The 12,128-nt window shown below is 31.3% G+C and overlaps 1 protein-coding gene across 1 annotated transcript in view; it reads left to right on the forward strand.

The window, feature by feature from the left end:
- LOC134714961 (elongator complex protein 1-like) overlaps nt 1-12,128 on the forward strand; it is a 67,833-nt gene that overhangs the window by 45,179 nt on the left and 10,526 nt on the right. Inside the window, exons 18-27 of the mRNA XM_063576706.1 lie at nt 1,016-1,118; nt 1,663-1,852; nt 2,599-2,757; nt 3,300-3,431; nt 3,828-3,913; nt 8,189-8,334; nt 8,986-9,109; nt 9,503-9,600; nt 10,632-10,833; nt 11,442-11,503. Coding sequence (XP_063432776.1) covers nt 1,016-1,118; nt 1,663-1,852; nt 2,599-2,757; nt 3,300-3,431; nt 3,828-3,913; nt 8,189-8,334; nt 8,986-9,109; nt 9,503-9,600; nt 10,632-10,833; nt 11,442-11,503 — 1,302 coding nt within the window. The remainder of the gene's footprint in view (nt 1-1,015; nt 1,119-1,662; nt 1,853-2,598; nt 2,758-3,299; nt 3,432-3,827; nt 3,914-8,188; nt 8,335-8,985; nt 9,110-9,502; nt 9,601-10,631; nt 10,834-11,441; nt 11,504-12,128) is intronic.

The raw sequence follows: 12,128 nt of genomic DNA on the forward strand, positions 1-12,128 counted from the left end.
TTATATCACAATGTTAAAAACCACAAGTAGAAGGTTTGGATTCATTTTCAGGGTAATGGGGCCAAAATTTAGGAATTAAGGGCCAAAAAGGGGCCAAAACAAGCATTTTTCTAGTTTCCAGACAATAAGTTGTGTGTAATTGTATGGATCCCTCTGAAATTGTACCACAACGTACCATATAACAGAGGGGAGGCTGGGATTAAGTTTTGGGTTAATTGCCCAAAATATGTAGGATTTAGGGGCCTAAAAGGGACCAAAAAGAAGCATGTTTCTAGATGACGATAACTTGTGTTTAAGTCTATGGATCTCTCTGAAATTGTACTACAAGGTTCAATACTACAAAAGAAAGCATGGGATTGAGTTTAAGGGTTATTGCTCCAATGGGGGTTTCAAAAAGTGGGGGGATGGGGATTTTTTGTTTACCATTTTTAAAGGGATTCTTTTTTTTCAAAATTTTTTAAATTTCTAATTTTGAAAAGTTTCAAGAAGAAATATTCAATTGCACAGTATTGTGCAATAGATTTGTTAGATCTTTGACCACATTAATTTTGTGACAAAAACCCATATTATATTAAAAAAAAATTGATCACAATCCAAATTCAGACAGTATCAAGCTTGAATATTGTGACCAAATTTGCCCCCACTGTTCAGGGTTCGACCACTGGGGTCATATAAAGCTGCGCCCTGTGGAGCACCTGGTTATCATTTAGAAGCTTAATATTCCTTTCACAACACCGCGTAATTAAAACATTAAGCTGACTTTACAGAGTTATCTCCCTTTAGTGTTAGGTACCACCTTAAGGTAGGTATACTACCATCCTTTCAAACTGGTCTAGTCCTACATAGAGATAGATTGGTTATCTGTTTGACTAGTCTAATCTTAAAGACAGGTAGTATACCTAACCTAATAATGATTTCATGGTTCAGCAAGCAAGCAAGGTAAACAAAAATTTTGTTTGAACCTACACACTCAAGTCATTTGGCTGTAATTGTGAGAGAAATGAATCCATTACAGGTAGCTACAAACTGTACATCATTTGCCATACATGATGAATTCCTTCTACTGACCACTTTGTCTCACACATGTCGATGCATCTGTAGAAAAACTAAAGTGGACGGTAAGTTATTTTGCTCTGTTAGAAGATGATGAGATATGGAAAAGACAGTGCTTCATTTCTTGTTGATACCAAACATTTTTATTTCCTGGGGAGGAAATAATATACAATGTATTTGTTATTGCCATATGAATATGAATCAGAATATGTGGGTTTTTTTTCTGGAATATTATTCAGGTTTAAGTGTTATGTTCTTTTTTAAATGAAATGTTGCTGCATTAGAGAGTAATTGTTTCTTATTTAAACTTTTCAACATTTAAGCTGTGTAGGATAGAAATCTACCGTATACAATTTCAAGTACACATAAACATGATAAGACTTTGATGAATTTTGTAACATTTAAACAAGAAACAAAAGATGAATTTGGGCCTATTTTGTAGGGTTTATTAACACCTTATTTTCGAATAGTTACAGACTTTGCATAGAGAGTTTGTCAATTGTCAAACTGGATTTAGTTAGCAGATATGTGTATTGATATTCATCTGCAGACGGTCGTTTTCTATTCGGTGCAACTCATTTGTTAAATAAAAAAATGTTTTTTTTTTAGTGTTACCAACCTTATCAGATGGCAAAGAACATCCTTTTGACGAAAGTATCCGTAGAGTAGAACGAGGGTCGAGGATTGTACATGTAGTCTCAGAGGATACCAAACTGATCTTACAGATGCCGAGAGGGAACTTAGAAACTATTCACCCGAGAGCTTTGGTACTGTCAGCAGTAAGGAAGGCACTAGATAGGTCTGTCATGTATTTTGATAGTTAAAATTTTGTAATAGATAAACAAAGGATATGGTGTATGCCATGACACAAAATCAGTTGATGCGTAGCAAAAACACAAAAAGCAAAGGAGCAGTGCTTTGATTGCTGTTCTTTGTCTCAAAGTAACAGTGTGACCTTCAACACAGAGCAAAACTAAATGTTCTATTTTCTACTTAGTGTAGAAAAGGAAAAATAGTGCTTATTTTGGTTAAACTTCATTCTTGTTTCCCTTACACTTCATGAGAGTCTTTTATTGGTTCAAAGTATGAGATATGACATGATAAGATAAGTGGAAGAATTATTAAAAGGGATATAAAATTAAGGATGTCAACTTGGTGTAGAATTACTACACAAGTAATAGACATTTTAAAATCCCTCTACTTTATTATCTGGTATTAGATAATAGTTTAATTACTTATATCTCATTTACTACATTTACTAATTAGATAAACAAAAGTCTAATCATTCAATTGATAAACACCTATTTGATATAAATTATTACATAGTCAAAACACATTAAACAACAATACCATTTTGTAATTGTAAAGAAAACATTCAATATTTAGTATAAACATTCAAAACATTATAACTTCTTCAAGGGGAGTTCAAAAGAAATAGATTTGATGAGAAGAATGTCCTATCAGAAAACTGATGATTCAAGTATCATTTTGGTATTCGACTTGTCATTAAGCTAGGAAGTAATTATCAGTAATTTTATTTTACAGAATGAATTTTAAGGCGGCAATGATTTTAATGAAGAAGCACAGAATAAATCTGAATCTAATGTTTGATCACAACCCAAAAGTATTCCTTGACAATGTGAAGGAGTTTGTTCAACAAGTGGAGTCAGTTAACAATATCAATCTATTTATCTCAGATTTGTAGTAAGTTATTTTAAATCCAGTAAAACTTGTTTTAAATAGACGCTTTTGAAAGTTTTTATGACTTAACAAGTACTTGAAATCATATGATAAAGAGGATTCTCTGAGATATTATTTAGAGGATCTTTCCTTTCTTACTTATTAAGGACAAGTCTTTTGGGAACCTGTTTTATCCTCCAGTTCATTAATTACAGTTTTTGAAAGATTCAAACAAAAATGAAATCTTTATTTAGGGAGATTACTAGAAAAACAGGTCAACAAACATTCAATGAAATATCAGCACCTGTTAGCTTTTTTTTACAAGAGTTATGCCTTTGGAAAGATCCTTGTGGGGGAAATATCATTATAATTGAATTGGACACCTGCATTTCTTGTTAGATTCCATAAAAAAAAGTTTCAAGGACCCCCAAAATCATATAAATAAATTGATTCATACTATAATACAAATACATTTACCATTATATATAAAAAGAATTAATCTCTGATAAAAAAAGATTACTCTCAGTATAAAAACTAATATTTTGAATATTCATTTGAAATTTCAGTGCAGAAGATGTAACTGTGACGATGTATACAGCAGCCTATCAGAAAACAGCAGACGACAAAGAATTCCCAAATAAGGTTAATACTGTCTGTGATGCTGTTAGACAAGCATTGATTGAGAATAATGAAAGCAAGTAAGTTCACTGAAGAATTATTAGTGATGTTTTATTTTGAGTATTTGAATATTTGTTATAAGGGTAGGTATAAAGGATTGTAAAATCATATATACCAGTAAATTATTAAATAGGGTATCAAAATGTCAATTGCTTTACAAAACATTTTTTTTCTGAAAAATAATAAAAATTCATGCAAAAATTATTTAATGCACAGTATCTCTGAAAACATAAAAAAAAAAGACAGTTTCATAAATTTCAATAACTTCAAAAACTTTGATTTGAAAATTTTGAATTATTCTAAGATGATTGATCTCGTCATCAATTAAACAATATCTAAAGAGTTAAAAAATGTTATCCTTCCCTTAAAAAAGACAATGTCTGTGTATGTAGTAAATCTTTAACATACTTTTTCAGATATTTACTATCAATACTGGTGACTTATGTAAGGAAAACTACTCCTGAACTAGAGAAGGCATTACTTTTAGTTAGAGCCCTCAGAGGTTTGTTAATTTTGAAAATAAGTGTTATCTTAATACACAACAAGCTTTCAAGAAGATATTTCATAGAGAGAAACAGACTGACTTTGACAGAAAAAAAAACAATGTGAAAAATCTAGGTTGAAAAATACAACAAACAACCTTTAACTACTCATAATTAGACATGTGCATATGTAAACAACATTGAAAACTAGTGTATGGACTATGGATATTGAGACCCTCATTAATCTGGGAGGAATATCAGGTGCCTAAGAATTCTAACATTTCATTTCCAGCATTCAGATTCATATATATTGCCTTAAAGTAACAAGACAAGTATTTTATAGTATTTGGTAAAGAAATGTTCTAATTCATTGAGTAACATTATCATTTAAAAAAAATAAATAGTAAATCTGTGTCTTGTTTCTCTGCATATATCACTTATTCCTGTAAAGTAATTCTCCTGACAGCAGATTGTGAGATAAAAATGAAATCTGAGTATACTTTTTTAGCTCACCTGGCCTAAAAGGCCATGTGAGCTTTTCTCATCACTTGGCGTCCGTCGTCGTCGTCGTCTGTCGTCGTTAACAATTTTTCAAACATCTTCTCCTCTGAAACTGTCCTTTAATGACAATTTTTCACAATTTGTTCATCATATTTGCTAACTTTAAAAAATCTTCTCCTCTGCAACTACTGAATGGATTTGGATAAAACTTAGCATGATTGTTCCTTAGATTATCCTGCACAAAGTGTGTGCTTAGATTTTTGATCCGTCAAAAAAATGGCCGCCGTTACTTAAAATAGAACATAGGGGTCAAATGCAGTTTTTGGCTTATATCTCAAAAACGAAAGCATTTAGAGCAAATCTGAGATGGGGTAAAAGTGTTCATTAGCTCAAGATCTATCAGCCCTGAAATTTTCAGATGAATCAAACAAACCATTGTTGGGTTGCTGCCACTTAATTGGTAATTTCAAGGAAATTTTGCAGTTTTGGTCATTATCTTGAATATTATTATAGATAAAGATAAACTGTAAACAGCAAAAATGATCAGCAAAGTAAGATCTACAAATTAGGTTAATATGACCAAAATTGTCAACTGACCCCTTAAGGGGTTATTGTCCTTTAATGACAATTTTTCACAATTTGTTCATCATATTTGCTAACTTTAAAAAATCTTCTCCTCTGAAACTACTGAATGGATTTGGATGAAACTTAGCATGATTGTTCCTTAGAGTATCCTGCACAAAGTGTGTGCTTCGATTTTTGATCCATCATAAAACATGGCCACCGTTACTTAAAATTGAACATAGGGGTCAAATGCAGTTTTTGGCTTATATCTCAAAAACCAAAGCATTTAGAGCAAATCTGAGATGGGGTTAAAATGTTCATTAGGTCAATATCTATCAGCCCTGAAATTTTCAGATGAATCAAACAACCCATTGTTGGGTTGCTGCCACTTAATTGGTAATTTTAAGGAAATTTTGCAGTTTTTGGTCATTATCTTGAATATTATTATAGATACAGATAAACTGTTAATAGCAAAAATGTTAAGCAAAGTAAGATCTACAAATAAGTCAAATTGACCAAAATTGTCAATTGACCTCTTAAGGAGTTATTGCCCTTTAAAGACTTTTTTCACAATTTGTTCATCTTGTTGGCTTAGGCCTAAAAAAAATAATGTTGTGTTTCCGATCACCCCCTTGAAATTTTTAAGGGACGGTAGGTAGGGATTTTTTTTTTTTTTTTTTTTTTTTTTTTGCTTCATTGCTGTCTCGATTTTTTTTTAAAGGCATTGGCACATTGTTCATTGCTTAAGACCATTTGACAATTTTCTAGATTATTGTGTGAGTTTTTATCAGCAATATCCATTCATTTTCTTTTGTATTTTATATATTATATGATAACTTGTATAGTAGTTTACCCCCTTTTAAAATACCCCTGGAAAAAAACTAAGTCCAAAACTAAAAAAATTTGGGCAGCTCTTCCCCATGGAAATTAGCTTTTTAAACCCAATTCCCCTATTTCAGGACCAAAAATTTTGAATTGTCAGATTTGTAACATTTGGGGTTAATTTTAAAAACAATAACTCCGACTCATTATTGATCATGACATAACCAATGTGAACTCTAGAAATTGGGCTTGGGTTGATCTGTATTAATGTTAAATATTGTAGGGCATTTATATATGGTTGAAGAACTTATACATGAATCATTTATTTTTGATATTTTATGAAAAGAGTATTTACTCTTAATTATTATATTTTCTCAATTTCAACCCTTGTGTCCAGCAAATAACCCGTACAGGGCCCCATTACTGCTTTGCATCTATATACGAAACTAACGAGGTTTTACTTCACTGTCAAACTGCATATCAAAGGCAATTCATTACATATCTACTGTTAAAATAATTATAAACTGTAAAGTATTGTTTAAAAGCTTATTTTAGTCAAAACTTAGCAATGTACAGTGTACATATTATGTCATAGAAACAAATCTATTTTTAGAACAGTTTATTTTCGTATCCCAGGTAAAGGAAAGTTGGATGCAAATAAACTAAAACAAAATGTGTTTATAATCTTTATTAAAAGAAACAAAATAAAATAACACATGACACTAGACAAATAATTTTTATTAGAATAAATCAACATTCAGTATGTTGTATGTGGATTACAGACGTTAATTGTTTTCTTTTGGGGCGATAAAAAGATCGAGGGACTTAAAAAAAAAATATTTTCTTTCAGAAAAAATGGTCGGTAGGTATAAAAATTATTTTTTTTCCCACATCAGCTTTAAAAACTTTTGAGTCGGGGGTCTGAAGGACGGTCGGTCGGGTGACCGGAAACACAACATTTTTATTTTTAGGCCTTACTTTAAAAAATCTTCTCCTTTGAAACTGCTGTATCAATTTCAGCCAAACTTAGGCTAAATGAGTTTCAGAGTTTCAGAGTATCTAGTATAAATTTTATATTTCATTTCCTTGTATGTCAAGAAACATAGCTCCTATGGCTAAAATAGAACATAGGAGAAAATGATTTTTTTTTTGCTTTTAAAGAACATTTAAATAAATTGAAAAGCCAAAATAATCATTGATGAGAGATTAAACCAAAAATTTCAGGTGAGCGATTCAGGCTCTTGAGAGCCTCTTGTTTTTAATAGGCCACTACATATTTTGATACCTCAAGTTATGTCACTAGTTATAAAGTAATTTTTTTTAACTTCACAATAAGCTTGACTTAAATTTTTACAACCCGATTTTGTACTTCAGCATAATTTTAAGTATTGTTTTTATCCTGATGACGATGCCTTAGGCACCGAAACATGTTGATCAATAAATTTCTGCAGCAGTCCCTAAAGTGTTGTTGTTATAAGACTATCTACATTTTATGTTTTTTTGTCATAACGACCCTGCATACCCAAGGTATCCACTTTATGGACTCAACCGTACTACAGATTCACCAGGCGTTGGTTCACTTTCGTTTGTAATTATTGCGAATCCTATGATAGTTTTCCATAGATTCACCCGCAAGTTACCTGTCCATTTAAACTTTTGTAAGTTCTATTGTCCCATCTAACAAATACAACAGGTATTGTTCTCTGTGTAGTTTATTCAATGGGACCTTTAAATTTCTTGCAAGATCTATCAGTCACTGATTAATTTACCTGAACAAAAAGTTGAACTGTCAATGATGGAAATACATGTACAAATAAGTAATTATAAAACTGCATGTGATGTTGTATTTATTCAATTAATTTGTTTGATATAAACACTGGTTTAAAAATTAAAAGTTGATTTCTGATCAAATTTCAACATTTTACCTATTAAAATTTGCTATTTTTTAGTCTGTTCACAAATAAAAACTTAAGCTGATAATGTTTGAATTAAGCTCTTGAAGAACCATGAAAAACATGCAGAGTCTTTCAAACATAAATGCATGCAGTAATAAAAAAAACCCAGAAATTAACTTTTTATAATGAAATCAGTGCTTATATTGAACAGATTGAATATATTATATTGACATTGAATAAATACTGTATCACATGCAGTTTATGTAAGTTTATACATGTATTTCAATCAACAAAGAAGATATTTTTTTGGTCAGGCAAATTAATCAATGAGTGATAGATTTCTCCTAGAAGAAATTTAAAGTGAATAAACTACATAGAGAACAATTGTATTGATTCAATGGGACAGGTAAACTTGCAAAAGTTTAAATACCTTGGTAAAGAGCAGACGACTCTGTGGAAAACTTTCATTTGGTTCGCTATAACTTATATTATTATGATTCTATCATATGACAGAGAAGCCTCCAGATCAGGTTGTAGTTAGTGCTGAAGAAGCCCTGAAGTATTTACTGTTTCTTGTTGATGTCAATGAAATGTATGATGTGGCATTGGGAACATATGACTTTGACCTTGTACTTATGGTGGCAGAAAAGTCACAAAAGGTAATTGTATACAAAGATAAATAGTTGTAAAAATAGATACATAGTTTTAGGCTATTAAACAAATAAGCTAAATGTGTTATCTTTATTTCTAGCAAATTTTTTTTTTTTTACATTAAATCTGAAATTTTAGGTGTTTTTTTTACATTTTTAAGTAGAAAGCTCTGATGCCAATGCAGATTTAAAGTTATATATTAATTTCATGCCTTGGTCACACGGACATATAGTTGAATTGAATTTGAATCAAATGTGAACCGAATTCGCTTATTGCGTTCTCACATTCTTCTTTTCTGATTTCTGATTCAAATTATCCAATTCGCATTAGAAAAACGCTTTTGTGAATACGAATTAAAACTTAACGTTGTTTGGACATTGAAGCAAAGTTGATGCGCATTGCAATTTGAATTAGAATTGACTTTATGATGTAAAACCATTCGAATACGAATTAAACTAATTCAAATTAGTTAATGCAAATCGAATTCGAATTACATGTGAACTCAGCATCAATTTCAATTAATTATTTATTTTTTAGACCAAATATAAGTAAAAAACTCGTGAAATTTGAAAGTATGTTTTGTCTGCATAGTAGATGGTGCATTTCTTTTAACTATTAGTATGCATTTAAATTACGGATAATATTGTTTTATTATTCAGGATCCAAAAGAATACATACCATTTTTGAACTTACTACGACAATTAGAAGGCCATTACAAGCATTTTACCATAGATCGATATTTGAAAAGATACAAAAAGGCATTAAATCATATAACAAAATGTGGTGAGTATCCATCTTGTATAATGTTATAATCACTTTGATTCAATCTCTTAAAAGTACACAAATTAATATAAGAAAGAAGAGAATAATCCTCAACCTGTACCATTGATTCTTATGTACTAAAACATAATGACATGATTTTATACAAGTTAATAAGATTATTCAAAAGGCTATCTAAAACATGTAGGACTGCATAGCATGATAAAAACAAAAGTTTTTTTCAGTTTTGGTCCTATAAATACTGGTTTCCTTTAGATTTTATAATAATTTTTACTTTGTTTTTAATTAGGATTTGGGGAAGATCAACTCTGTGAAACTGAGTGAAAATCTAGATTCACAAATAGAATGATGAATTATGATGATGATAGTTATACATTGCTTTGTTTATATTATTAGGTGCAGAACATTTTAATGAATGTGTAAATCTAGTCAAGGAACACAATTTGTTTACGGAGGCATTACAGCTGTATTCACCAGGCTCTCAGCAATACAAGGTATACACAGGTTTATGATACATTTTGTAAAAACAAACAAGTTTACATTTATTTAATTTCATGGTAAAATGAGTAATATTATAGACTTATTTTAAAACAAGGCCATGTTGACTCCAATACTTTATTATACCCCACGCAACGGGTTGCGGAGGGTATAATGTTTTTGACCCTTCCGTCAGTCCCTCCGTCAGTCCTGTTTCTTGTCATCGCAACTCCTCTCAAACCACACAACAGAATTTCACGAAACCTTTTCAGATAATAAGGACATACTATGTAGTTGTGCATATCGACAGGAAATTGCGATTCAATTTTTTTCTAGGAGTTACGCCCCTTTGAACTTATTTTCTTTAATGTACTACCGCAACAGTTTTACAGTGTTTGTGTGTTTTGGTCTGTTTTTCTTTATTTATAAGCAATAAGTCAACTATATTTGTTGTATTGAAGAATTGTTAGCTGTACATGTCTGCCTGGCATTGTTCATCTGATCTTGACCTCATTTTCATGGTTGATTGATAAATGTTTCCTTTTCTTGGTTAATGTTGAGTTTATGTGACAGTTGTAATAAAGCTTTATATTTAGGTCTATCAAGAAAGTATCAAGGATTAGTAAAGAAGGCGAGACATTTCAGTGTGTGCACTCTTGTTTTTCTAGGAGTTACGCCCGTTTGAACTTATTTGCCTCACTACTTTGATATTTTAGATTTGTGTTCATTTTACTTGCGAAGTGAGATTTTGTTTCTCCAGTGACAATATGAAGATGTGGGGATATGTGAGCGTGCTCACAAAGGTTCTTTAATTGTATTAGCTGTTAAGGAAAGGAAGCATCTGGAAGCAATGATATAAATGTTTTTATTTTCGATTACGAACAAATATACTCTGTAGGTTGATTTTAAATAAAAATCTTACAAACACAAGAACGACTAGCTTAAAATGGGTACTCTTATTGTCCAGCACCTAACTACATGTTTAAAGAAGATATTCTTCAAATGTCATATATGCACATGGCTGCAATTTATAGATTTAATTTTTCAGCACATAGCCACTTTATACGGAGAGTATTTATCTGAGAAGAGTAAAGATGAGGAAGCAGGCATCATGTTTGTCAAGGCAGAGTGTTGGGAGCAGGCATTGTCATCGTTCCAAGATTGTAAAAACTGGAGACAAGTATTCTGTATGACAGCTAGACTCAAATACAGTCAAGATAAAGAAGTAGATATAGCCAAGAAATTATCAGGTAATTTATTTAAACAGAATAGATCACAGCAGTGATGAGCAGGGAGTATTATTGGGTAATGACATGAACGGAGTTATATATTAAAAGACCACCACCCCTAAAAAAAAAAATTCTTTTCATCACATTCGATTTCTGTAAAAAAAGAAGATGTGGTATGATTGCCAATGAGACAACTCTCCACAAGAGACCAAAATGACACAAAAACTAACAACTATAGGTCACCGTATGACCTTCAACAATGAGCAAAGCACATACTGCATAGTCAGTTATAAAAGCCCTGAAATGACAATGTAAAACAATTCAAACGAGAAAACTAACGGCCTTATTTATTTAAATAAATGAATGAAAAAACAATATGTAACACTTAAACAAACAACAACCACTGAATTACTGGCTCCTGACTTAGGAAAGGCACATACATACATAATGTGGCGGGGTTAAACATGTAAGCAGGATCCCAACCCTCCCTCAACCTGGAACAGTGGTGTAACAGTACAACATAAGACTTCTTTTTGGTTCACTTTTCGCTCAAACTTTAGCTATACATGTGAACATTATTACCACTTTTAAAAACTTTCATTGAAAAATGTTTTTTTGTTTATTTAAAGGTCAATTAAAAGAAGTGAGAAGACATCAAGAGGCAGCTGTAGTATTGGAGCAGTATGTTGTGGTAAACACACTTATTGTAATTGCATGCACACTTATTACACATTTGCAAATTTTGCAATATAAGGTTTTAAAAAACAGATGAATAATGTCTTATAAAATCAATTTGCAGTTTCATAAATTTCAAATAGATTTTTATTTCGTATTAAGACAGATGCATGCCACCAAAATGAAAACATTTTGGTCGAATATTGGTATCAAATCGTTGTCGTTGGCGTTGTTGTCGTCATCCAAAGACAGATGGTTTCCGGATAATAACTTTAGTATAAGTAAATAGAAATCAATTTAATTTTAATACAAAGTTTATAACCACAAAAGGATGGTTGGAATTGATTTTGGGGGATTTGGTCCCAAAGGTTTAGGAATTAAGAGACAAAAAAAGGGCCCAAATAAGCATTTTTGTAGTTTCCAGTCAATAACTTGTGTTTAAGTGTATAAATCTCTCCGTAATTATACCACAAGTTTCCATACTACAGAGGGATGGTTATGGGGGTTATGGCTCAATAAGGGGGGAACAAATGATGGAAAAACAACAGTTTTTCTAATTAAAGGAGAATTTAGACAATTTAAAAGCAGTGTAAGGGAGGTATCCAATTCATTCAAAGAATACTGTTATATATATGTTTGGT

Source organism: Mytilus trossulus, chromosome 4 (genome assembly GCF_036588685.1).
Source record: "Mytilus trossulus isolate FHL-02 chromosome 4, PNRI_Mtr1.1.1.hap1, whole genome shotgun sequence".
In the NCBI taxonomy this organism is placed as follows: domain Eukaryota; kingdom Metazoa; phylum Mollusca; class Bivalvia; order Mytilida; family Mytilidae; genus Mytilus; species Mytilus trossulus.